The sequence below is a fragment of the Scyliorhinus canicula genome, chromosome 8 (genome assembly GCF_902713615.1).
Source record: "Scyliorhinus canicula chromosome 8, sScyCan1.1, whole genome shotgun sequence".
Lineage (NCBI taxonomy): Eukaryota > Metazoa > Chordata > Chondrichthyes > Carcharhiniformes > Scyliorhinidae > Scyliorhinus > Scyliorhinus canicula.
Window position 1 is genome coordinate 94630951 of NC_052153.1, and position 27786 is coordinate 94658736.

Consider the following 27786-nt stretch of genomic DNA (forward strand, 5'->3'; position numbering starts at 1 on the left):
AGATAGTCAGAGGGTTAGATAGGGTGGACAGTGAGAGTATTTTTCCTCGGATAGTGATGACCAACACAAGGGGACATAGCTTTAAATTGAGGGGTGGTAGATATAGGACAGATGTCAGAGGCAGTTTCTTTACTCAGAGAGTAGTAGGGGTATGGAACGCCCTGCCTGCAACAGTAGTAGACTCGCCAAATTTAAGGGCATTTAAGTGGTCACTGGATAGACGTATGGATGAAAATGGAATAGTGTAGGTCAGATAGGCTTCAGATGGTTTCACGGGTCGGTGCAACATCGAGGGTAGAAGGGCCGTACTGCGCTGTAATGATCTATGTTCTATGTTGTATGTTCTATAAGATACATTATTGCCCATTACTGAAACATTGGTATGGTAAGCTGCCTGCCAATGCTACTGTAATCAGCTGTCAGGAGATGAATGAAAAAGATCTGTTACATTCATTTTTGGCCACTCTAAAAGAAGACATGTGGCCTCTGCCAAATGCCTCCTTGCTGTAGATTTAGTACCAGCAGTGTTAAATATCTTCCCACTGCAGAATATGTAAACTTTTCACCTTTGCAATGATGTCGAATTTTCTACCCCGATGTGTTTTGGCTTGTGTTGTAAAACTGCAAGCGAACAAGTAAGGATTTGCCATTTTTCAACGACAATCATGCCACTTTAGGTCTTTGATTTATTCCTTTAAAAACTATTGAGGCTGACAATTTCATTTTTTCTTAAAACACCAACACGAAAGATTTCTTCATCAGCATAATTGGGTCATATCATTCCATCATCATCTTTCAGAAAAATCAGGCCCCAGCCAGAAATCTGAGCTAATCCCAATCTGATTGGGCAGATAGAGATTTCCTTATAACAGTTGGAAAATGTTGGAATCCTGAGTTCTACGAGAACTCTGAAGCTGGATGGTCAGATTTCTTGTGATATTCACTCACACCACTGATTGAGCCACTTCAGTGCTCCCGTTGAATGGACTGGATAAAGCTTACATTGTCCTGAACATACAGATGGTGGTTGGACATTACCCTCTTTACGTTAACTTTCCCTATTTCACCCAATGAAGTGCACAAACTGGTTTGTTTCAGGTAATTACAATAGATGGGTGCTCCCAGAAGAGTTTGGACTCAGCTCAACATAGCAATACTGGAAGTGAGAAGAATGTGGATGGGATGGAATGTAACAAAAACTGGCTAACTATCTCCACTTTCAACCAAATCAGTACGTTATCTTATACATCACTTCCATATTAAAGTGTGACATTAAGAAAAAATGAAACCTTATGTAATCTGGTTATTAAGAGTGAAACTTTACACTATTTGATTTATTATGAATGTGATAACTTATTGCCTGGATGTACTGACTTTAAACTTTTATGTGTTGTGTGCTTACATTGCAACTGTTCAAATTTCATCTAACTTTGCATTGCTTACCTCATGCTTGGCTGGCACATTAACTGTTCTGATTAGGAGAAATCTCAGCAAGCATCATCAGCAAAGATTAAACAGGATGGGGCTATCTTCTCTGGAAAAGAGAAGACTGAGAATTGATCTGAGAAATGTATTTAAATAATGAACTGCTTCCATAGGGTAGACACAGATCAGATGTTTTCACTTCTGTGGGAGTCCAACCCCAAGGTCATGCATATAAAATAGTCATTCATTAATCCAAAAAGCAATTCAGAATAAGCTTCCTTACTCATGGGAATGGTGATAATGTGGAAATTGCTATCACATGGAGGTGAATACATAAATGCATTAAAGGTGAGGCTAGATAAACATATGAGCTATAAAAGAATAGGAGGATAAGTTGTAGGGTGAGATGAAGGAAGGTGGGAGAAGGTTCGAGTGGAGCATAAACACTGGCATAAACCTGTTTCGCCACATGTATTGTTTCTGTGCTTGGAATTCTATGTAATGCTGTGCATCGAGATACATTATGAATAAAGGAAACAGGCATTTACGCTTAGAAAACAGTGGTCCACAGCATCAGCCGTCCAGGCTGTAGCACTGTAGCACTTCATTCCGAGCATCGGAGGATATCATTGATTCTTATTGATCTGATATAGTCAGCTTAACCTACAGTGACATTCTGGCCACCATCAATCCAGAGCAGGTCCATGTGCTTCGGTGTTCAGTTCGCAGCAACTTTGTCTTGAGCATGAGCATTGTGACTAGAGTGTGCCAGGTGGCAACAATTAACGATAGCTTCAATCTTCTCAAAGCCAGTTCTTGTAATTACTTCTGCAGACAAATTCCCAGCTCAGCAAACGCGACTCATGAAGAAAAGCCGTGGAAGTTCTAATTTTCATTCCAGGTTATGGGAGAGAGGGCGGGGAAGCGGGGTGTAATGGGAATCGTGCCCACCGGACACCAAAATGATTCAGAGGCAGCACAGGGACTGCTGGTTGTGGAAGCAGGCTGGCCAAAATGTTGGCCGAGCTGCAATAACTAAGAAAACAAAAAACCCTCCAATCCTCACCTCTCACATACTCCTGATGCTCTTATCATATCAGCTAGTGCCCCTCCACCCACCTTACTTGTTTTTTATCAGACGGTGGTTTTTAATGGTTGCGCTATCTTCAACTCTCAGTGTCACATCCTTCATCTCATGTTTTCCTTTGCTAAGCTTCAGTTCTGCAATTGCTCAACTGCAAGGTAACAGGGCCATCTGTTTCCATGACTTAGAATATGCAAGTCACATCTTTTCCTTTGTGGGTCCCTCTGGTTTGGAGTGTACCTAATCTCGGTTTCCCATGTATGCTATTACAAAGAACAAAGAACAAAGAAAATTACAGCACAGGAACAGGCCCTTCGGCCCTCCCAGACTGCGCCGATCCAGATCCTTTATCTAAACCTGTCTCCTATTTTCCAAGGTCTACTTCCCTCTGTTCCCGCCCATTCATATACCTGTCTAGATGCCTCTTAAATGATGCTATCATGCCCGCCTCTACCACCTCCGCTGGTAAAGCGTTCCAGGCACCCACCACCCTCTGCGTAAAAAACTTTCCACGCACATCTCCCTTAAACTTTACCCCTCTCACCTTGAAATCGTGACCCCTTGTAACTGACACCCCCACTCTTGGGAAAAGCTTGTTGCTATCCACCCTGTCCATACCTCTCATAATCTTGTAGACCTCAATCAGGTCCCCCCTCAACCTTCGTCTTTCCAACGAAAACAATCCTAATCTACTCAACCTTTCTTCATAGCTAGCACCCTCCATACCAGGCAACATCCTGGTGAACCTCCTCTGCACCCTCTCCAAAGCATCCACATCCTTCTGGTAATGTGGCGACCAGAACTACACGCAGTATTCCAAATGTGGCCGAACCAAAGTCCTATACAACTGTAACATGACCTGCCAACTCTTGTACTCAATACCCCGTCCAATGAAGGCAAGCATGCTGTATAGCTTCTTGACCACTCTATCAACCTGCATTGCCACCTTCAGGGTACAATGGACCTGAACTCCCAGATCTCTCTGTACATCAATTTTCCCCAAGACCCTTCCATTGACCATATAGTCCGCTCTTGAATTTGATCTACCAAAATGCATCACCTCGCATTTGCCTGGATTGAACTCCATCTGCCATTTCTCTGCCCAACTCTTCAATCTATCTATATTTTGTTGTATTCTCCGACAGTCCTCCTCGCTATCTGCAACTCCACCAATCTTAGTATCATCTGCAAATTTGCTAATCAGACCACCTATACCTTCCTCCAGGTCATTTATGTAGATCACAAACAGCAGTGGTCCGAGCACGGATCCCTGTGGAACACCACTAGTCACCCTTCTCCATTTTGAGACACTCCCTTCCACCACTACTCTCTGTCTCCTGTTGCCCAGCCAGTTCTTTATCCATCTAGCTATTACACCCTGAACCCCCATACGACTTCACTTTTTCCATCAACCTGCCATGGGAAACCTTATCAAACGCCTTACTAAAGTCCATGTATATGACATCTACAGCCCTTCCCTCATCAATTAACTTTGTCACTTCCTCAAAGAATTCTATTAGGTTTGTAAGACATGACCTTCCCTGCACAAAACCATGCTGCCTATCACTGATAAGTCTATTTTCTTCCAGATGTGAATAGATCCTATCCCTCAGTATCTTCTCCAACAGTTTGCCTACCACTGACGTCAAGCTCACAGGTCTATAATTCCCTGGATTATCCCTGCTACCCTTCTTAAACAAAGGGACATTAGCAATTCTCCAGTCCTCCGGGACCTCACTCGTGCTCAGGGATGCTGCAAAGATGTCTGTTAAGGCCCCAGCTATTTCAACCCTCGCTTCCCTCAGTAACCTGGGATAGAACCCATCCGGTCCTGGGGACTTGTCCACCTTAATGTCTTTTAGAATACCCAAAACTTCCCCCTTCCGTGTGACAACTTGACCTAGAGTATTTAAACATTCATCCCTAGCCTCAACATCCGTCTTGTCCCTCTGCTTTGTGAATACCGATGCAAAGTACTCATTAAGAATCTCACCCATTTCCTCTGACTCCACGCATAAATTCCCTCTTTTGTCTTTGAGTGGGCCAATCCTTTCTCTAGTTACCCTCTTGCTCCTTACATACGTGTAGTGATCCTTGCCTGAGTGTGTACAGAAGGGGCTGATGGGAAATGGAAGTTTCACCAGGGGGCAGCACGGGGACATATAAGAGTGACGCCGAAGGCCCGCCCTCGCTCACTTTGGATGGAGGAGCAGGGGAGCAGGACAGGACGGAAGTTGAGCTCAGGGCTGCAAGTGATTAGGCCTAGTTGCAGAGCATAGAAAAGCAGTATATTTACAAGTGCCATTCTGTAAGTAAAAGCTAACAAAGTAATTTATTATGGAGCACAATAAACCATCCTTCAACTGCTGAACGACTTCTAGCATTCTTTTAAGAAACATAACAATACGAATAAAAGGCTTTGAAATTTTCCTTAACCCTGTTAGCCAAAGATATTTCATGGCCCCTTTTAGCCCTCTTTATTGCGCGTTTGAGATTCGTCCTACTTTCCCGATATTCCTCCAAAGCTTCATCAGTTTTGAGTTGCCTCGATCCTATGTATGCTTCCTTTTTCATCTTAGCTAGTCTCACAATTTCACCCGTCATCCATGGTTCCCTAATCTTGCCATTTCTATCTTTCATTTTCACAGGAACATGTCTGCCCTGCAGTCTTTCCTTAAAAGACTCCCACATTTCAAATGTGGATTTACCCTTAAACAGCTGCTCCCAATCCACATTCCCGAGCTCCTGCCGAATTTTATTATAGTTGGCCTTTCCCCAATTTAGCACTCTTCCTTTCAGACCACTCTTGTCCTTGTCCATGAGTATTCTAAAACTTACGAAATTGTGATCGCTATTCCCAATGTAATCACTGACTGAAACATCAACCACCTGGCCGGGATCATTCCCCAATACCAGGTCCAGTATGGCCCCTTCCCGAGTTGGACTATTTACATACTGAGTTGGTATGTTTTTTCTCAGTTTCACATTGCCTTTCTTTGGGTACTCATTTTCTTTCCGTTTTTCTGGAAAGGTCTTCTGCTCTAGCCTGAGTGGGATGATGTTATTCTGTTCACCAATATTAGATGTCAGATTTATGGTTGTGGGCTCAGTTCTCCCTTCTTTCCGATCAGTACGGTTGTGTGGACTTCTTTTCATTCCCTTTCATGCAGTTGTATGGTTTCTGTGACCATAGTTCCCTCAAACTCATCATCATCTTCCAGACTTTGGATGTTATGGTTCCCTTTCCTTCTCAGTCACCTTGTTGCCCAACATCATTACTTTTATGTTCAATTCCTCTCATAATAAAGGATAGCATTCTATTATGCTTCTTGATTACATGTTGTACCTGCATGCTCATGTGTTGTGACTCATATACAAGAGCACTCAGATCCTTCTGCACCTTGGAGTTCCTTAGTCGTTCTCCATTTAATTAGTACTCTGCTTTTTTATTTTTCCTGCCAATGTGAACAACTTCATATTTTCACACATTATTAGTCATAGGGGAAAATGTTCCACAATACAATTCTTCCCAAGACTTGCATCACCACTCCCCTCTACTATCTGCCATCATCACCCTCTGGCTCTTCCTCCTCTAAATCTGGCCCATCCACGATGGCCCGCCTCTTTGCCCATGACCACCCTTCGTCTCCAACTTTGCTACTTCACAATCCCTCTCCCCTCTCCTGAGCCAAGTATTTGACTGTTTTTTGTTGGGTCTGGTAGCCCATAGACATATCGATCCTGGGGCGAACTTCTCCCTCTGTACCTTCTGCACCACGTTCCTGCCAGAGCTACCCCACTCACGGGTATAAATCGAGTCGGAGCTGCCCTGTGTGCGACTACTCTCTCCATGGCCACCACTGGACGTCCATAGGGGAGAATGAAGGATACATGACCCGAGACTCTGGCCTTTTGGACAGTTTATAATATAATAATAATCATCTTTTTATTGTCACAAGTAGGCTTATATTAACACTGCAATGAAATTACTGTGAAAAGCCCCGAGTTGCCATATTCCAGCGCCTGTTCGAGTACACGGAGGGAGAATTCAGAGTTCTCAGCTGGCAAAGGAATCGAACTCGCGCTGCTGGCCTTGTTCTGCATCACAAACCAGCTGTCTAGCCCATTGAGATGAACCAGCTCTCTTTGGGCTTCACAGCCAGACTGCTGTTTTAACATCAACAGGACAGAGCTCAAACAGCTGGACTGGGTAAGCAGTCTCAACCACACGAAGCCTGCTTTATTTTAAAAGTCTCTGATTGGTGTCTCTCAAGCAATATAAACATTGAAAAATCCATTGCGTAGCAGCCTCATTTGTCTCCACAATTTCCATAATGTTTAATCAACTAGAAACTCATTGGAACTGAACCCCACCTTGAAGGAAACACCTCTGGATCCTGACTTTGGACTCTAAACTCACATGAACAAGTATTCTTTTTGCTTCTTTGGTCCTTGTTTCATAAAACCCCTTTTTTCATGCCCGTGTAGGTATGCAGAATGGGAAGTGGCAAGCACTCCTTTTTCCAGCTTTTGTGTGTGAAAGATAAACAAACCCTCTGAATTAATCTTGACCTGCTTTTTTTGTGGATTATTAGTAAAATTGGAACGCAAAAAATGAGTTTTGCTTACGGACAAGAGGAAATTTGTGCTGTTTTGTTTTGAGTGGATTTTGGGAAGTTGATTTATACACAGGCCACCTTAGATGTAAGTATACATGGTAAGTGTACAGCATGTGGTATATTGAATCCTTCTTCATTAAAGCATGTTTATGGGAGCTTTTTCTTGGTGAGTTTCACTGCTGCTTAAAGGATTTAGGTTCTTGTCTCAACTGAGTTGGAAGAGTTTGGAGGTGGGGAATAAATATTGGTATGAGAAGCTATCCCATTCAATAACCTCTCAATTGATATGGATTATTAACCTCAGTTATGGCCAAGACTACATTTTTCTAACTCATTTCACCATCCTTGTACGATGTAAATGGTATATTAATGATGATAGACGTGGGGTGGAATTTTACGATCCTGTCCCGGTGGGAGCGAGGTTGTAAAATGCTGCCAGCGGTTCAAAAACCCATTGACATCGGCGGAACTGGAAAACCCCACAGCCAGGAGGGAACTTAAAATTCCACCCATGATTCTTTGTCTTGCTTGGGCATTAGCTTCTGAATTATACTTCACCAAGTTTTGATCCAGGATAAAATGTAGTTTGCTGTGTATGGAAGTCTACAACACTGAAATTCTTGTCCTTGTGCTTTGCTTCAGCAGGTTATGAGGCAGGCACTTGTTCAAACCAAAATGTTCATGATCAGGATACCAATATGATATCAAAGCCATGCAGTGACATGTTAAGGACATCATTTGAGGTGAAGTATTGTTGTACATGGACTGGGGCATTTTGCTCAGTTGGCTAGATGGCTAGTGTGTGTACCAGCATGGGATTTACTCCATGTTCTCGCTGAGGTAGACTGGGGGCCTGCCTCCCTGTCCTGCCCGTAGTATAAATGGTTTGGTGAATAATTGCTAAGGACGTGCTTTCAGGCAGAGAACTGATGAAGAAGAATGTTGTCCATCTTTTACTGAACATCAAACTAGGTTTGTAGCTTTTCTCTACACTTTGGAATTAATTTTATTTGCATTAAAAATAAATAAATTGAATCTTCTTAGAAGTGCATATTTATTTTATATATGCAATATTATGTACAGTGGACAAAAACACTTTGAAGAATTAGTGTTGGGTTGTGCTTGCTTCTGAACTTGAATATTAGCTCAGAAGAAGACAAAATCGGTTCATTTTGCAGCACGGGCAGGAAATGGCCTGAATTTTGTGGTCTATAGCAAAGGTAAAGCAGTTGCCATTCATCTCGCTGACAGTTCTTCACAAAGTTTTCTCAGGCTTCTGAGTGGATATTCACTCTAATCCTGTTTTTGATGCTCTGCAGAGACACACCAAGGCTCCTTAGGCAGCACCTTCCAAACCCACAACCGTTACCATCTAGAAGGATAAGGGGGAGCAGACACATTGGAACATCACCACCTGGAAGTTCCCCTCCAAGACACTCACCATCCTGACTTGGAAATATATCACTGCCCTTCACTGTTGCCAGGTCAAAATCCTGGAACTCCCTCCCTAACAGCGCTATGGATGTACCAAAATCACATAGACTGCAGCATTTTAATAAGGCAGCTCACCAGTACCCTTTTGAAGGCAATTAGGGATGGACTGTAAATGCTGGCCTAGCCAGCAATGTCCACACCCCATATTTATTCTTTAATCCAATGCTGTGCCCATTGCAGGGTATCCATAGTATTGTGGGCTGGGCAAGAAACAGGGAGTTTCTTCAACTAATTAAAGAATTCTCACTAAGCTACACCCAGACAAACAAGGAAGTGTAAAGCAGAACATGCAAATAAGGTTTCAAGCATGTTCAAAATGGGAAATAAAAATTGCAAAGGACAGATGGTATTTTAAGAGAGGGAGATAAAAGCTATAGATGGGTAAAGTATAATTTTTTAAAAAATGTCTATTAACTACTGAAGTAATGAGAATCCACACTTTAAAAAAAATAAATTTAGAGTGCCCAATTCATTTTTTCCAATGAAGGGGCAATTTAGCGTGGCCAATCTACCTACCCTGCACATCTTTGAGTTGTGGGGGCGAAACCTACGCAAACTCCACATAGACAGTGACCCAGAGCTGGGATCGAACCTGGGACCTCGGCGCCGTGAGGCAGCAGTGCTAGCCACTGTGCCATCATGCTGGCGGTGGGGGAGTATGCCACTTTCACTCTTGTCTCCAACCCCCAATTTCCCACTTAATAAATGCCAATATTTTAAAATTGAAACGTGTCCCCTTTGGGCATACAAGCTCCAATTTTGCAATGGATGGACCTGTTCTAGGAGGAGCCTACTTCAGCTTATCAGAAAGTCTTTATGGATGTCTCCCTTGGTGCACTCGTCTTCTAACTGCTCTGAATTCCTGTGAGGCTGAAGATCCAGGAAGTCCCAGTGTAATGACTTCTGTTTCCTGTACATCAGTGGCCATGGTGGACAAAGCCACTGGACGTTCCTGTTCATGTCCCCAATGCAGTATTCATGACCATTTCACAGGAGTTAGGGCAGAAATCTGCAGGAATAACCAAGGAATTTGAGCCCCTATGTTTTCAAAAGATCTGTGCAAGTAGATTCTGCATCCTTACAGTTAATTATCAGTTGGGAAGCAAGGGCATTGAGTGACATCTCAGGAAATAAAGCAACTAACAATGATCATTTTCACTGTTGCCTCACAGCCCCAGGGACCCAGATTCAATTCCAGACTTGGGTCATTTTCTGTGTGGAGTTTGCACCTCCTCCCCGTGTCTGTGTGGTTTTCCTCCGAGTGCTCTGGCTTCCTCCCACAGCCCACAGTCCAGTGCAAGTTAGGTAGATTGACCATGCTAAACTTTTCCCTTAGTCCAGGGATGCAGATTAGGTTGATTGGATGGGGGAGTGGGCCTAGGTGAGGTGTTCTTTCGGAGCGTTCAGTCCAGACTTGTTGGGCTAAGTGGCCTCTTTCTACACTGTGGGGATTCTATGAAATTTCTATGAAATATCTGAAAAATACACCATATATTCATGTACATAGAACATTACAGCACAGTACAGGCCCTTCGGCCCTCGATGCTGCACCGACCTGTGAAACCACGCTAAAACCCATCTACACTATTCTCTTATCATCCATATGTCTATCCAATGACCATTTGAATGCCCTTAGTGTTGGCGAGTCCACTACTGTTGCAGGCAGGGCATTCCATGCCCCTACTACTCTCTGAGTAAAGAACCTACCTCTGACATCTGACCTGTATCTATCTCCCCTCAATTTAAAGCTATATCCCCTCATGCTAAACATCACCATCCGAGGAAAAAGGCTCTCACTGTCCACCCTATCTAATCCTCTGATCATCTTGTATGCCTCAATTAAGTCACCTCTTAACCTTCTCTCTAATGAAAACTGCCTCAAGTCCCTCAGTCTTTCCTCATAAGACCTTCCCTCCATACCAGGCAACATTCTGGTAAATCTCCTCTGCACCCTTTCCAATGCTTCCACATCCTTCCTATAATGCGGCCACGTCCCTGTAGCCACGTGTTCAACTGCTCTCTCTCCCTATTCCTCGTCTCGCTAGCATGTGGCACGGGTAACAACCCAGAGATAATAACTCTGTCCTAGATCTAAGTTTCCACCCTAGCTCCCTGAATTCCTGCCTTACATCCCTATCCCTTTTCCTACCTTTGTCATTGGTACCTATGTGGACCACGACTTGGGGCTGCTCCCCCTCTCCCTTATGGATCCCGAAAACACGATCCGAAACATCGCGGACCCTGGCATCTGGGAGGCAACACATCAACCGCGAGTCTCTCTTGTTCCCACAGAATCTCCTATCTATCCCCCTAGCTATGGAGTCTCCAATGATTAATGCTCTACTCCTCTCCCTGCTTCCCTTCGGAGCAACAAGGACAGACTCTGTGCCAGAGACCTTTACCCCATGGCTTACCCCTGGCAAGTCGTCCCCCCCAACAGTATCCAAAGTGGTATACTTGTTACTAAGGAGAACGACCACAGGGGATCCCTGTACTGACTGCTTCCTCCCAGCCCCTCTCACCGTCACCCATCTATCTTGATTCTTCGGTGTAACTACATCCCTGTGACAGTATATTGTTCATGAAGGAAACCTTGACTTTATTAGGACTTTTGACCCGAATCTATTAGGTAGATTGTGTTTGACACAAGACAGAAATCTCCCATCTAAAACTGGATGCTGAAAATCTGAAAGAAAAACAAAAAATACCAGAGATACTGGGCAATTCAAGCAACTTCTATGGAGAGAAAAAAATGACTTAACATTTCAGGTCGATGACTTTTCATCAGAACCCAGTTTGGTGTCCTGATGAAAGGTCAGAAGCCTGAAACGTTAACTTTATTTCTCCCTCCACAGGTACTGCTTGACCTTCTGAGCATCCACAGCAATTCCTGTTTTGGTACACACATTTCTGAGTCTTGCTGTTGTTGTTTGCTGTTCTGTCGGATTTGTGGGATGGTTGCATCCCACAGTTAGAACTTAGTGTTGTGTAAACTTACTCATTCATGGCAAGCTCTCAGCAGTAAAGATAAACAGAATGGAAAAAAAAAACTTAAAAAAAAATAAATTTCGAGTATCAATTCATTTTGTTCCAATTAAGGGGCAATTTACCCTGCACATCTTTGGGCTGTGGGTGAGACCCACACAGACACAGGGAAAATATGCATACTTCAGATGGACAGGGACCCAGAGTCGGGATTGAACCAGGGTCCTTGTTGCCATCAGGCAACAGTGCTGACCACTGCACCACCATGCCGCCCTGGAAAAGATAACTTTAAACCCAAATTAATAGAATATTTCTCAATTTTCAGGATCTGCCTCAGGGTTCATTCATGCCAAGTAGAAGTAACCTAAGTAGGAAATCTTCGTAAGTATTTCAATAATTTACTTAATTATCAGCCCGCTTTTTATAGATACTTGTTGGGGTAATATTATACCATTTTCCCTCCAGAGGATTCTGAATTTCCAGTAGATCCCCCAGTGGCACTACACATCAACAGTCACTGCTCTCCACTACTTTATGCAGATTAACACCGGACTTCAAAACGGAATAACTGTACGAACTGCTTTGAAATGTTTTCAGATGATTAGATACTGGTCACTTAATAAAAATTCAATGTGGAGAAATGGCAGAAAATTGTCAAACATAACTTACTAGCTACATTTTTTATATAATTAATACCAAAGTCTTTTCCACACAACAATTGTTGGTGACAGGATCATAAATGTAGATATTCTGTAGCCACTAATGCCAGTTTAAGTATTGCTCCTTTAAGGGATCTCTGTGTACATATCTGTTTCAGCTTTCTCTATTGGGGAGTTGGGGGGGGGGGGGGGGGGGGGATCTCATAACGCAAATGAGTACTTTTTAATTAGATCTTCCGTTGCCCAATAAAACACCAAATATTTTACTTTAAATGCTCATCATTTCTGCTAAAGTTGGTTTGGAACTAACAGTATTACCACTTACAATACAGATCCTTATGCAAACAAACCAGGAGCCTATAGATCGGAGGTATGTTGTCGCAACTTATCTCTGGAGGGATTCATTCATACTGAAGTATTGCTCCACAGATGCCAGACATTCTGGTATATCATCTGAATTCTTGTTCTTTATATGTAAGCCAAGATAGTGAGATACTGGGCCTGGTAAAATATTGGCCACCCAATATTGTAGCTTCCTGACATACACCCTGCCTGAGATCAAGGAATTCAGCCAAGATGAGGTCTTGCATGTGGGTTGTTTTGGTCTCTATGACATGGTACTGCACCAAACAGTTGTACTTATCCTAGGATCCTACAGAAGGAGCTATAAGAAAAGTCAGGGATTAGGAAAGAGCAGTTAGCCCACTGATTGTTATCCTATTAACAAGCTCATCTACCAATTACATCTAGTTGTCTTTTTTAATAATCATAAGTTGCGCTTCACTGAGAGGGATCAATTATAATGACCTTCAAAAACTTGAACAAGGGTTTCAATGGTGGTGGGGATGATATGGACAAAGTTTTGGAAGTTGGGTAAATCATAGAATTTACAATGCAGAAAGAGGCCATTCGGCCCATCGAGTCTGCACCGGCTCTTGGAAAGAGCATCCTACCCAAGGTCCACACCTCCACCCTATCCCAATAACCCAGTAACCCCACCCAACACTAAGGGCAATTTTGGACACTAAGGGCAATTTAGCATGGCCAATCCAACTAACCTGCACATCTTTGGACTGTGGGAGGAAACCGGAGCACCCGGAGGAAACCCACGTACACATGGGGAGAATGTGCAGACTCCGCACAGACAGTGACCCAAGCCGGGAATCGAACCTGGGACCCTGGAGCTGTGAAGCAATTGTGCTATGCACAATGTTACTGTGCTGCCCCGCTCAGTAGCTGAGTTGGATGTAGAATATATCTTCATTCGCTCTGTCCCACAATGTATGTTGAACCAAAACATCAAAGGAGCATCAGTCTAACATTCTGCAGCCACTCTCAGCAAGAGAGTGGTGGCATCATAGTAATGTCACCAGACTTGTAATCCAGTGGCCCAGCCTAATGGTCTGGTGACATACGTTCAAATCCCACCATAGCAGATAGGGGAATTTAAATTCATTTCATAAATCTGGAATATAAAGCTGGCCTCGGTAATGGTGACCATGAAGCAATTGTTGAAATTGGTGCCCTTACCTGGTCGGGATTACATTCCAGGTTTACGACGATGTGGTTGCATCTTAAATGCCCTCTAAAATGGTAAAGCAAGCCTCTTAGTTGTATCAAACCTCTATGAAATCTAGAAGGAATCATAGAATCCCTACTGTGCAGAAGGAGGCAATTTGGCCCATCGAGTCTGCACCGGCCCTTCAAATGAGCACTCTACCTATGTCCACTCCCCTGTCCGCCCCACCTTATCCCCATAACCCCACAACCTAACCTGTGCATCCTTGGACACTAAGGGGCAATTTGTAACCGAACCTGCACATCTTTGAACGGTGAGAGGAAACCAGAGCACCCGGAGGGAACTCATGCAGCCATGGGATGAACTTACAAACGCGACAGAGACAATGGCCCAAGGTTGGAATTGAACCGGGTCCCTGGACTATGAAGCACCAGTGCCACCATGCTGCCCTAATGAAACTGGGTGGACCACCTTGCATTGAACTAGGCAGGTCAATGCCAATGACCAATGAACGACAATGCCAAATTCAGCTTTGTCAACTCTGCAAAGTCCTTCTTATTAACATCTGGGGGCTTGTACCAAAATTGGAGGCTGTCCCACAGTGAAGCAACAGCCTTTTGTCATCATACTCACCAAATCATACTTTACAATCTCCCAGACATCACTATCACCAGGTATGTAAATGGCAGGACAGACTGGGCAGAGGTGGTGGCACTGTGGCATGCAGTTGGGAGGGAGTTACTCTGGGAGTCTTCAACATTTGACCCTGAACTCCCATGGCATCAGGTCAAACATGGGTAAGGTAATCTCCTGATATTGCAATCTACCACCCCGCATTCTGCAGCTGATGAATCAGCACTCCTTCATGTTGAACGCCTCTTGCAAGAAGCACTGGAGGCAGCAAGGGCACAGAATAGACTCCAGTTGGGGGACGTCACTTCTGTCATCAGGAGTAGCTCAGTAGCACTATTACTAACTGAGCCTGCCAAGTCCTCAGAGCATTGCTGCTGGACTGGGTCTGTGACAGATAGTGAGGGATCCAACAAGAAGGAAAAACCTACTTCATCTCATCCTCACCAATCTACCTGTCACAGATGTAGGTCTACCTATGTCAGATGAAATGCATAGTTCAAGAAGGTGGCTCACCATCACCTTCTCAAGGGCGATTAGGAAAGGGCATTAAATGCTGGCCCAGCCAGCGATGCCCGCATCCTGTGAATGAATAAATTTTAAAAACTGCAGCTTGAATGGCAATTTTATGCTGTACCCCAGTAGTTAGATCAAGACTTTCAAGACTGGGGGCGGGATTCTCTCAGCCCTGGGCTGACCGGCACGAATCACGACACGCCGCCCCAACGCTGGCACGCAATTCTCCGCAGAGCGGCGAATCAGCACCATTGGTGCCGGCGTGGTTGGCGTGGTGCCGGTCAGGGGCCACTCTACGTGGCCGGCCCGCCGATTCTCATCCCGGGATGGGCTGAGCGGCCGCCATAAAAAAGCCGAATCCCACCGATGCTGTCCACACCTGCTCTCAGACAGCGGGAACTCAGCGTGGAAGGGTCCAGGGGCGGCCTGTGGGAGGGGGGGGAGGGGGGGGGCATGACTCCGGGGGGCCTCCAATGTGGCCTGGCCTGCGATCGGGCCAACCAATCGGCAGGCCGGCCTCTCTGCCTGGTGGCCTCCTTTCTTCTGCGCCGGCCCCTGTAGTCCTGCACCATGTTGCGTCGGGGCCGGCGCGTTGAAGGAAGCCACTGCGCATGCGCACTTTGGCGCCAGTACCACTGCGCATGCGTGGATCCCGCGGCGCCCATTTGACGCCGGGATCAGCAGCTGGAATGGCGTGAACGCCCCAGGCCCCTGTATGGGCCAGAATTGTTGATCCTGAAGCCGCGTTGACCTCGCCCTGGATTTCACAACATCACCTAACTATAGTTCCAAAGCACCATAGGTATCTCTCTCTATTAGAGAGAGAATTTTGGCAACTTGTAGCTTGAGGATGCCTCTCCATATGCATGGGGCAAGGCAAAGTCTCCATGAAATACCACAACCGGTATGGGGATTGAACCTGCGCCCATTGGCATCATTTCCATCAGACTCTAGCCATCTACCAAATGAGCTAACAGACACCCAGATTTCAAATAAGCTCCTTACAAAAAGAGGAAATTTAGGTCTGATCAGTATTTAAAATCCATGTTCAGAACTATATGTGTAGGCTTAAATGTTGCTTCTAACCTCTATAATCTGTGGCTCACTATGTCAACTGTTGTTCAGTTAGCAACTTGCTTGATTCTGAATCACCATGGCTCCATCACTGAAGCTCCATGGCTTGAACACAAAAATCAAGGCTGACAGTTGTGCGGTACTGAGTTCCAAGCTGTCTTTCAGGTAGGGATGTTGAACTAAGTTCTTAACCATCTCCATTTTTTGGGTGGATGTAAAAGATTCCATGGCATTATTTTAAAAGAAGAGCAGGGGAGTTATTCCTGGCCTATATTTATCCTGAATGATTTGAAGTAGTACTCCTTCTCTGTGGCTGATGAAATCAGAATCTTGTGACGTTGATGGTCTCTGCTGCCTGATAGAGAGCCGGTGAGAGACCTACAGTGCCTCTTTACAGGTAGGCCTGCTGAACCACCCTCCACTTAGGCAATGCCAAAGTCACCGGCAGGATTTCCCCTAGAATCAAGACCCTTGAAGGCGGAAGTTCAGCATGGCGAGAACTGCCGGCCATTCAGAGGCCAGCAGCTCTGGAGCTGAGCAGCACCACTGAGGAGGCCACTACTGGCTTCTGGAAGGACATCCTCCTGAATTCCAGGATTGTGGAAGACCCAGCTAGGTAAGTAATCGGAGTAGAGGGGTTTCACAGTGTGAGGGCTAGGGGAGAGAGGGGTCAGCGGAGTTGGAAGGAAGGGCATGGGATGGCTCTTAGTTCCCCACCTTTCCAATACCCACTCCCTTGATCACACATGGAATGCCTTTGATGGAGGGATGCCCCTTCCCGAGGTAACAAGAAACCCGCACAGGTTCACCTGCCATGCACGTAGCAGTCCCACCTGCAGATGGTTTAATCCCAGAGTGGTGGGATAAGACTTGTAAGTGGCCGTTAGTTACTTAAGGGCCTCAATTGGCAGCAGGGTGGCAAGGTTAACCATGGGCCTTACTGCCCAGAATTTAATACTTTTGGAAACAGAAAGGCAGTGAGGTTCAAGTACACCACCATCCCATTTAATTAAATGTCTTTCCCTCCTCAAAACTCACCACCAGTGAAATCTAAATATTCTACATACCCCAGGGCTGTTAATCAAAAAGTGCTGAATGTTTGGAATAATAAATGGTTAAAGACATTGGGATTATTCAAAAATTGAACCACGTGCCTTGATGGAGAGTTAATGTGGTGGAGGCATAGAATTATGGGATTGACGTTTGGGTCATGGTTGAACTGGATGCCAAAGTGGTGCTCCATTTAATTCAGTCTGAGTGAGTAGCCAGGTTAGGGGAGGAGCTGAGAAATGTTATTGGAAGCCAAAAAAGTTGTTGAAGTAACATGACGTATCTACAACTTTTAAAAACAAAACATTTTATTGAAGGCATTTTCAATATAAACATAACCAGGAAATTTGCAAGCCAACCGCGGCAACAGGAAACAAACCCCTTCCTCCCTGCATCATTAAACAAACACCACCCACTCACCCCACTGCCACCCCGACACCCAAGTATCTACAACTTGACACTAGCTGAACAGCGTGACAGACATAGCCATGGCACCAAGACTGACGGCTGAGAAACCGAGCTGGGTATTATCAACTATGATCTTATTAAGTGGTGGATTAGGGTTGAGGAGCCATATGGTCTACAGCTGTCTTATGTCCTTAAGTTCTTATCAGTATGTATGGATACCAATTCCATGTCAATGGGTGATAATGTTGAGGGTAATATATAAATAAAGAATAAGATGATCCATGGGGTATGTCTGAAGTTACACTGGGGTAAGTAAGAGTGAAACAAATGAGGCTGTTCCTGGAAAAGTGAATCAATGTGAAGAAACAGTGTGGTTGTTGATTATTTTGAATGATGCAGAGAGGGCAAAGAAATCAGAGCTGCATCCATCAATCATTGTTCCACTCAGGCAATCATGTTCAGAATAATCATGGGTGGAATGTGTGAGGATCAGAACGATGACAATACTGTGAAATGGAGTAAAGGTAAACAGTATAATATCTGCATGCAATCTGTCAAGGGAAATAAACCACTGCGGGCCACCTACTGTACAAATCCCAAACATTGCAGATAGCAGCAGTGTTTTCTTTTGTATAAATCACTGGCTTTTACTGTGTTTCTTGTTTACACAACACATTTGATTTGTTGCACTGTTTAGCTGATAATATTGTATCTTTAATCTCAGTGCTGTGCAGATTTGTATTGAAACGTTTGTCACAACAGATTGCAGGGCAAACCTTTTCTTGATGTGATCATTCAGATAGTGAATTCACCTGAGGAAGGAGCAGTGCTCCGAAAGCTAGTGTTTCAAACAAACCTGTTGGACTTTAACCTGGTGTTGTAAGACTTCTTACTGTGCCAACTCCAGTCCAACGCCGGCATCTCCACATCATCATTCAGATAGTCAACTACAAATAAAGTTTAATTACAAGCTAAACTGCAGAGTGAGCAGGATCCATCACAAGCTAAGTTATATCAGATCAGACGGACCATCATTTATTTCAGTTGATTTTGGCAAGGAATGGTCTATGAATTTACTTTCTGATAGAAACTGGAGGTACGTAGGCACAGTCTGGGAGTTGAAAGGGTTGGTTGAACGTCGGACTGTTCACCTGCTATTATGATGGTTTTATATCTTCACTTTTGTTATTACTGTTAATAATGAGGTCAGATAAAATCAGAATGAATAACACACCACAGGAAGACGTTATTTGACCATTATGCCTGTGCTAGCCCTGTGAAAGAGTCATCCACTGAGTTCCACTCCACTACTCTTGCTTCATAGCTGTGCAAGCTGTTCCTTTTAAGTAGAGATAGTTCCCTTGAGTGTCACCACATTCACTATCCTTTTGGACAGTGCCCTTTTCTGGCCATGATCTTCCTCAATTGTTAGCCTGCATCAGCGTTAAATTACAGTGGGACATTCCGTGCTGCCCAACATGGTGAATTGGGAATCACACTAGAAGCTGTTGTGAAACCACTAATGGAAAGCAGATGAAGGCATAACTGGAATCCCACCGCCGGCCCACAACCGATTCTCCATGACGCCAGAGGAAAAACATACGGTGTAGGACGTATCTGGACCAACATGGTATGAAAAAGCCGGGAGTTACTTGAAGAAGGCCTGTGGCTACCTCAGGAGTTCAGAATGGACACTACCAGTGATTTTGGAACACACAGCAGTGGGTGGGGGGAGTGTCCATCAGGTGCATCTTCCAGTTTCAGTGACTTAATAGAAATCCATCTTCCAGCCTCAGTGTGTCCCTGGATATTCATCTTTTTTAGGAGCTTCATCTATTTTCTTCAGGAGGTTTATATTCTTTTTTAATGGTGGGTCAGTGATTCGGGCACCTTTTAAATATGGCTAGCGGGTTTGGCCTGCCATGGAAGATGGTGCAACACCACTATGTGCATAATGAATTATGCTGGGGTTGGAAGATATGGCATGGTTTTCCATCGGCCTGTGCAGCAGGAAACATTCCCCATTCCTGGCCCCACCAAGGACTTGGTCCTGAATGGGAGAATTCCGCCCTGTGTTTACTCACAGATTCAACCCCAGGGACTGGTCCCAACTTCATATACACACAGAGAAGCACACAATACGCAGCACGGCAGCATTGTGGATAGCACAATCGCTTCACAGCTCCAGGGTCCCAGGTTCAATTCCGGCATGGGTCACTGTCTGTGCGGAGTCTGCACATCCTCCCCGTGTGTGCGTGGGTTTCCTCCGGGTGCTCCGGTTTCCTCCCACAGTCCAAAGATGTGCAAGTTAGGTGGATTGGACATGATAAATTGCCCTTAGTGTCCAAAATTGCTCTTAGTGTTGGGTGGGGTTACTGGGTTATGGGGATAGGGTGGAGATGTTAACCTTGGGTAGGGGTGCTCTTTCCAGGAACCGGTGCAGACTTGATGGGCCGAATGGCCTCCTTCTGCACTGTAAATTCTATGATCTATGATCTATGATCTAATACGAAGATAGGAAAGAGGAGATCTCACAAATTGGAGGAAAAACACCTTGCATGCGGATATCAATTCACGTGATTGCCAGTGTCCAAAATGTCGGAGTCCAATGACGGTTCCTTCATGGAGGAGTTACAGTTCAGCCAGCTGAAGCAGGGGGCGGGATTCTCTCACCCCGGGGCCAGGCCGGAGAATCGCATGGACGGGTGCAAATCGCGCAATGCCGCCCCGATGCCGGTCCGCTGATTCTCCAGAGAGTGCAGAACCGCCCCATTGGCGCTGGCGTGGTCGTTGTGGCGCGCCGCCGGACGGGGGCCACTCTACTGGGTGATACTGGGAATATCCAGCGATTCTCCGCCCGGGATGGGTCTCATGGCCTCGCAAGAAGAGCCAGGACCCAATGGTGCCATTCACACCTACTCTTACCTGGCGGGAGCTCGGCATGGATGCATCTGGGGGTGGCCTGAGGGGGGGGGGGGGGGGCGGGGGAGGATGGGTGAGGGGGGTCCAAACCCAGGGGCCTACCTATCGGCGGGCCGAGCCTCTTTTGTTCCAATAGAGGACTTATTTTCCCTTTCTCACACTCGATACAATTCCTTGTTGGATTGTATGGATGGACTTCAGCCTGAGGGATGAGAACTCCATTTCTCTTGGGGCAGCACGGTAACATGGTGGTTAGCATAAATGCTTCACAGCTCCAGGATTCCAGGTTCGGTTCCCGGCTGGGTCACTGTCTGTGCGGAGTCTGCACGTCCTCCCCGTGTGTGCGTGGGTTTCCTCCAGGTGCTCCGGTTTCCTCCCACAGTCCAAAGATGTGCGGGTTAGGTGGATTGGCCTTGCTAAATTGCCCGTAGTGTCCTAAAAAGTAAGGTTAAGGGGGGGGGGGGGGGTTGTTGGGTTACGGATATAGGGTGGATACGTGGGTTTGAGTAGGGTGATCATTGCTCGGCACAACATCGAGGGCCGAAAGGCCTGTTCTGTGCTGTACTGTTCTATGTTCTATGTTTCAGGATGTCCCTTTGCAATGCTACTTGATAGTGAGACAATGCTCAGTAAATAGGACTACAGGCATCTATCTCCCTTAGCTAGAGACAATTAATTTATCTAGCTCAAGGGTCCCCACTCAGCAAATGTAGGGGAAGGTGAGGATGCAGGACTCCATGAACTACCACAGCCAGTATTGGGATTGAATATACACCAATCGTTCCGCATCACATTCTAGCCATCCAACTAACTGAGGTTTTTGGCTCTGATATACTCAAAGACATTCTAAAAGCACTTACCTTATAGACCATAAAGAATTTCCACATATGAGAAACACAATAAGGTGATGATTGGAGGATTTTAGGAATATTGGCTTCTAACTATTGGGACAAGTTCAGAGTTAAAAGCCTGGGAGTATAATGTGTAAGGCTGCAATGGTCATGTTTTTAAAAGGAGTAGCAGGTGAAATTGACTAGAAGAATATGGATCAACTGTGGAGGTCCCTGGGAAGTTGATATGCTATTGCTGACTGCAGAGATAATGGGCGATTTAATGGAAATGAGTTGCGTGTTGAGTGTGTTTAGCTGGGTGTTTCCTTATGCTGGCAGCGCCGAGAATGACCCCGCTATTAAACGGGACTCCTCTTCATTTCTGGGTCTCGGTGAGGAACGCTCCGCCGTGGCTGCAGTTTGTCCCGTTTCCTGCACCAACGAGCTCCGCTCACCAGTGCAGGAAGAGATCGGAAAATGGCGCCTGATCTCATTGCAAGAGAGAGAGGAGCTGAGTTCTGATGCCCCTGACCTCGAGTCCACAATTCTTTCCAAGTGGGATAGTTAAAAAAAGAGTAACAATATTTTAAAGCAGAGCAGTCTTGTCTGAAGACAAGGAAGAGGCTGAAACAATTTAGTTGTAGCAGCTATTTGAAGATATTCAGCCAGAGCCTAAAGGGGTTCCAACCAGAGCCAAATCTCTTCTATAAAGCAAATATTACTCCATGTCCTGCTAATTTGAAGATGGATTAAAAGCTGTATGTTTCTTTTCTTGTTGTTTAATGGGAAATTGTATAGTTGTGTTAAGGGGCAATTGGCTGGGGAGGTGGTGGCATAGTGGCATTGTCACTGGACTAGTAATCCAGAGACCTGCAGTACTCTGGGGTCCCAGGTTCAAATTCCACCACTGCAGATGGTGAAGTTTGAATTCAATAAAAATCTGGAATTAAAAGTCTAGTGAGGACCATGAAACCACTGTTGATTGTAACAGTTTGTTAGGGAAGGAAATCTGCCATCCTTACCTGGTCTGGCCTATATGTGACTCCAGACCCACAGCAATGTCATTGATTCTTAACTGCCCCTCAGGGGCAATTAGGGATGGGCAATAAATGCTGGCACAGCCTGCAATGCCCACGCCCCATGAACAAATAAAAAAAAGTTATTGTTTCCGGGGTTAAGTTAAAAGTTTAATATTGTATTCATAATAAAGTTTTGTTTTAGAAATACCAAGGCCCTATTTTTTCATGTAATCACTCCTGGAACGAATCATTCTTTCCGCATAGTCCTGAAATAAACTATGGGGTTCCGGTACAGCATCCTAGCCACTGCTGGTGTCTGTTCTGGGATTGTAATAATAGACATGTAAGTAGTTGATATACTTTCAGTATTTCAGTGTGTAATGATGTGTTATTACTTCCAACCTTTTCCAGGTCCAATTCATGTGTTATTGATGGTAAGTAGTATGCTTTTGACCGAAACGTTTGAAATGTTTAAATGTGTATGTGTTGAGAATAGTGATTTATCATTGAATATTTTACTGAAAATTACGGGAAATTCAGTGTCAAATTGGAAAATAATTTCTTCTGAAAACAATGTGGGACTGTGCGGCAGACTGTCTCTACTCTGTCTGATTGCGATACAGTGCCTTCAACTGCAAATTGCAAAATAGCCAGTTCGACTCCCCTAAATTGAATGAGAAAACTATTTGACTCCACGACATGTTGCCCTCCCTTAGAAACATAGAAACGTAGAAAATAGGAGCAGGATTGGGCCATTCGGCACTTTGTGGCTGCTCCGCCATTCATTATGAGCTTTTTGCCCAAGAGCCCTTCTCAAAAACATAGGGCGGGAATCTCCGTTTCAGAGACTAACTGTTGATTCTGGGACAGAATCGATGGATACGACAGCAAAATCTGTGGTAGTCCCGCCGCAATTCCGGAACCGGTAATAGGCTAGCACCGGCACCACATGGAACATGAGCGATTCCAATGAAAAATTATGTCCTATTCATTGGGGTTGGGATTGCCACTTGAGAGTCTGACAAGCGGCAGCCGCATATTAGCACTCCGCCCCCCACGTATACTCATTCTGGCCAACAAGGTGAAACTGGTTGCGCTGGATCAGGCCCATCCCCAGAGGATACCTAGCGGTGTAGTCTGGGGGGACCCATACGGCCCGTGGCACTAAGTTCACAGTGGGCAGTCAGTGGCGTGTGCAGACGCATGGCTGCCTTGCAAGCTGCGGCAATGTTGTTCGGTGAAAATCAACCACACCTCTTGGCTGCCGCCCGATACTTCCCCCGGCACTAGCAGAAATCCCCAAGCCAGTGGCACAACTGTCAGCACACTATAGCGATGTTGGACACATTTCATATCCCCTCTCTCTCCCACAGCAGCCATGGCGCCTCTTTCCCTGATTTTTAAAAACACAACTGAAACTCGCCATCGGTAATTCATCCTGGTGGAGGTGGAGCATTGCAGGAGCCCCGGAGAATGCCGGGTCAGGCCTACTAATGATATGCCAACAGCGTTTATTGTATGAGCGGAGTGGAACGCATTGATGCCATGGTCGAGGCACCTGAGCATGTCATTCTGTCGGGTGCCCGGCACGGCCACTATTTTTGCCTCGTGTGATCCTGCTCCCAATCGCATTACCCGATTCCAGTGTTGGCTGACGGAGAATCCCGCCGATATTGTTTTGGCCTGAACTACTTTTTGTGATAGTGAATTCTACAGGTTTACCATTCTCTGGGTGGAGAAATCTCTTCTCATTTCAGACCTTAATGATCTTCCTTGTATTCTCAGACCGTAATGCCTAGTTCTGGACTCCCATCCACCAGGAACATCCTTCCTGTATCTACCCTGTCTAGTCCTGTTAGAACTTTATAGGTTTCTATGAGATCCCCCTTATTTTTCTGAACTCCACAAATATAATCCTAACTGACTCAATCTCTCCTCAGTTGTCAGTCCTGCCATCCCAGGAGTCCATCTGATAAACGTTGCTGAACTTCCTCTAAAACAAGAAAATCCTTCCTCAGATAAGATCAAAACTGCATTTCACAATATTTCACATCTGGCCTCACCGAGGCCCTGTATCATTTCAGCAAGCCATTCCTGCTCCTGTACTTGAATCATCTCACTATAAAAGCCAACATACCATTTGCTTTCTTTACCGCATGCTGTACCTGCATGCTTCCTGTCAACAACTGGCGTACAAGGACACCCAGGTCTAATTGCACATTCCCCTCTCTCAATCTATAGCCATTCAGATAATAATCTGCCTCCTTGTTTTTGCTACCTAAGCGGATAACCTCATATTTATCCACTTTATATTATATCTGCCATGCATTTGCCCACTCACTCAGTCTGTCCAAATCACACTGAAGCATCTCTGCATCCTCCTCACAGCTCACCCGCCCACTCAATTTTGTCTCATCTGCAAATGTAGAGGTATTACATTTTGTTCCCTCAACTAAATCATTTATATATATATTATGAATAGCTGGGATCCCAGCATCGATCCCTGTGGTACTCACTAGTCACGGCCTGCCATTTGGAAATGACCTGTTTATTCCTACTCTTTGTTTCTTGTCTGCCAACTAGTTTGCTATCCATCTCAATACACTATCCCCAATTCCACTTTGTTGAAAACTTTCTGAAATTCTGAATAAATCACATTCACTGGCTCACCTTCAATTCTGCTATTTACATCCTCAAAGAATTCCAGTAGATTTTTCAAGGAGGATTTTCCTTTCATAGATCCATGCGGACTCTGTCAGATTCTACCACTGTTTTCCAAGTGCTCTGCTATACAATCTTTGATAATGGAGTCTAGAATTTTCCTCACTACCAACATGGCTGACTGATCTATAATTCCCTGTTTGCTCTTTATTTCCCTTTTTAACCAGTGGGGTTACATTAGCTCCCCTCCAATCTGTGGGAACTGTTCCAGAGTCTATAGAATCATGCAAGGTGACCACCAATGCATCCACTGTTCCGAGGATCACTTCCTTAAGTACCCTGGGATGTACATTATCAGACCCTAGAGATTTATCAGCCTTCAATCCCATCAATTTCCCCAACACTATTTCTCTAACAATACTAATTTCCCTCAATTCCTTCCTCTCCCTGTGTTCCCCAACATTTCTTGTATTATTTGTGACCTCCTTTGTGAAGACAGAATCAAAGTATGTATTTAGTTGGTCAACCATGTCTTTGTTCCCCATTATAAATTTCCCTTTTGCTGACGGTAAGGGATCTATATTTGTCTTCACCATTCCTTTTCTCTTCACACGCCTTTAGAAACTTTTACAATCAGTTTTTATGTTTCCTGCAAGCTTACTATCTTACTCTGTTTGCCCCTTTTTGATCAATCACTTGGTCCTCCTTTGCTGAATTCTAAACTGCTTCCAGTCTTCAGTCTGGTTTTTTTTGGCCAACTTGTTTGCCTCTTTGGATCTAATACTATCTCTAATTTCCTTTGCAAACCATGGTGTGGCCAACATTTATGTTTTACTTTTGTGCCAGACAGGAATAAATCATAGTGGTAGCACAGTGGTTAGTTCTACAACCTCACAGTGCCATGGACCCTGGTTCAATTCCAGCCTTGGGTGACAGTGTGGAGTTTTCACATTCTCCCTGTGTCTGCGAGGGTTTCCTCTGGGTGCTCCTGTTTCCTCCAATAGTTGGATTGGTCATGCTAAATTTTCCCTTTGTGTCCAACGATTTATTGGTTAGGTGGGGTTACATGGAAGGGGTTGGGGAATTGGGTCTATGTGGGGTGCTTTTTGGAGGATTGATGCAGACTCAATGGGCCGAATGGCCCCCTTCTGCACTGTAGGGATTCTGTGAAATCAGTGAAACGAATGTTCACCCATGTGCTCTTTGAATATTTGCCTTTTCCTATCCAACCATCCCTTTTAGAAATATTTACCAATCCATCATAGCCAACTCACAACTCATACCATCATAGTTTCCTTTATTAAGATTCAGGACTCTAGTCTCAGAATAAACTACGCCACTCTCCATTTGATGAAGAATCTATCATATTATGGTCACTCACCCCCAAGGGCCTTGCACAATTAGATTGCCAGTTATTCCTTTCTCATTACAAAATGGCCAGTCTAGGATGTCCTGTTCTTAGTTGGTTCCTTTTTCTGGTTCTTTTTCACTATTGCATTAATTTCCTCTTTAATGCAACACCACCACCGTTTCCTTTTTGTCTGTCCTTCCAAAATGTTGAATACCCATGGATGTCCCATCCCTGGTCAACCTGCAGCTATGTCTCCATAATCCCGACTGTATCGTACCTGATTACATCTATTTGCACAATTAATTCATCCACTTTATTCCAAATGCTTTGTGCATGAAAGCACAAATCATTAAGACTTGTCTTTTTCACATTTCTTGTTCTATTCCCATTATTTTTCACTGGGACATCAGCCCCGGTCCTCTCCAGGTATAACCCGTCAAATTTGTAGTGGTCCCACCTCCCCCAGACCTGATCCAAAGTCCCATAAATGAAACCCTCCCCTCACACAATCTCTTGAGCCACATATTAATTACGATATCCTGCTATTTCTGCTCTGACTGGCATGTGGCACAGGTAGTAGTCCTGAGATCACTACCTTTGAGGTCCTACTATTCATTTTTCTTCCTCACTCCCTATATTCAGCTTTTAGGACCTCATCCCTTTTTTAAATCTATGTCATTTGTACCAATGTGTACCACGGCCACTGGCTAATCACCCTCCCCCTCCAGAATGTCCTGTAACTGCTCTGAGACATTCTTGATCCGAGCACAGGGAGGTAACATACCATCCTAGAGTATTGTTTGTGGCCACTGAAATGCTTATCTATTCCCCTTACAATTGAAGCCCCTATAACTATTGAATTCTCACACTTTTTACTCCTCCCCTGTGCAACGGAGCCAACCATGGTGCAACAAATTTGGCTGCTGCTGCTTTCTCCTCAACAGTATCCAAAACGGTATATATGTTTTGCAGGGTAATAGCCACAAGAGATTCCTGAACGGGCTGCCTAGTTCTTTTGCTTTGCCTGGTGGTCACCCATTCCCTTTCTGCCAGTGGCCTCTTAGTCTAGAGTGTGATCGCCTCTCTGTACATGCTATCTAATGATACACTCCGCCTTGCGAATGCTCCACAGTGTCTCCAGCCGCGTTCCACCTCCAAAATCTGGGCTTCCAAGAGCTGCAACTAGAGACACTTCCTGCACACATGCTGACCTTGGGCACTGGAAATGTTCCCGGCTTCCCGCATAGAACAGGAAGAACACACCACAGTTTTGAGTTCTTATTATCAAATTATATCAATTACTCTCGGGCCCTTATTCCATGCTTCTCGTTATAGCCCTCACAAATGATAAACCACAAAATAAGACCTTAAAAATCCTAAATAATAAAGTAGTAAATACTTACCCGATCATACCCATCCAATTAGTTACGTCCACTTGCTGTGCATCACTTTTGAATCCTGACATCACTTCAGGAGATCCTGACTAACACTCCGCTCTTAGTCTTGTTCTTTCTTACACTTTTTATCCTCCCGGCTCCTC

At 44.8% G+C, this 27786-nt stretch overlaps 1 protein-coding gene across 1 annotated transcript in view; it reads left to right on the forward strand.

The window, feature by feature from the left end:
• The window catches only part of LOC119970397 (transient receptor potential cation channel subfamily M member 6-like), a 282278-nt gene that overhangs the window by 212639 nt on the left and 41853 nt on the right, over positions 1-27786 (forward strand). Inside the window, exons 28-31 of the mRNA XM_038804950.1 lie at positions 1099-1231; positions 7771-7871; positions 11933-11988; positions 22646-22668. Coding sequence (XP_038660878.1) covers positions 1099-1231; positions 7771-7871; positions 11933-11988; positions 22646-22668 — 313 coding nt within the window. The remainder of the gene's footprint in view (positions 1-1098; positions 1232-7770; positions 7872-11932; positions 11989-22645; positions 22669-27786) is intronic.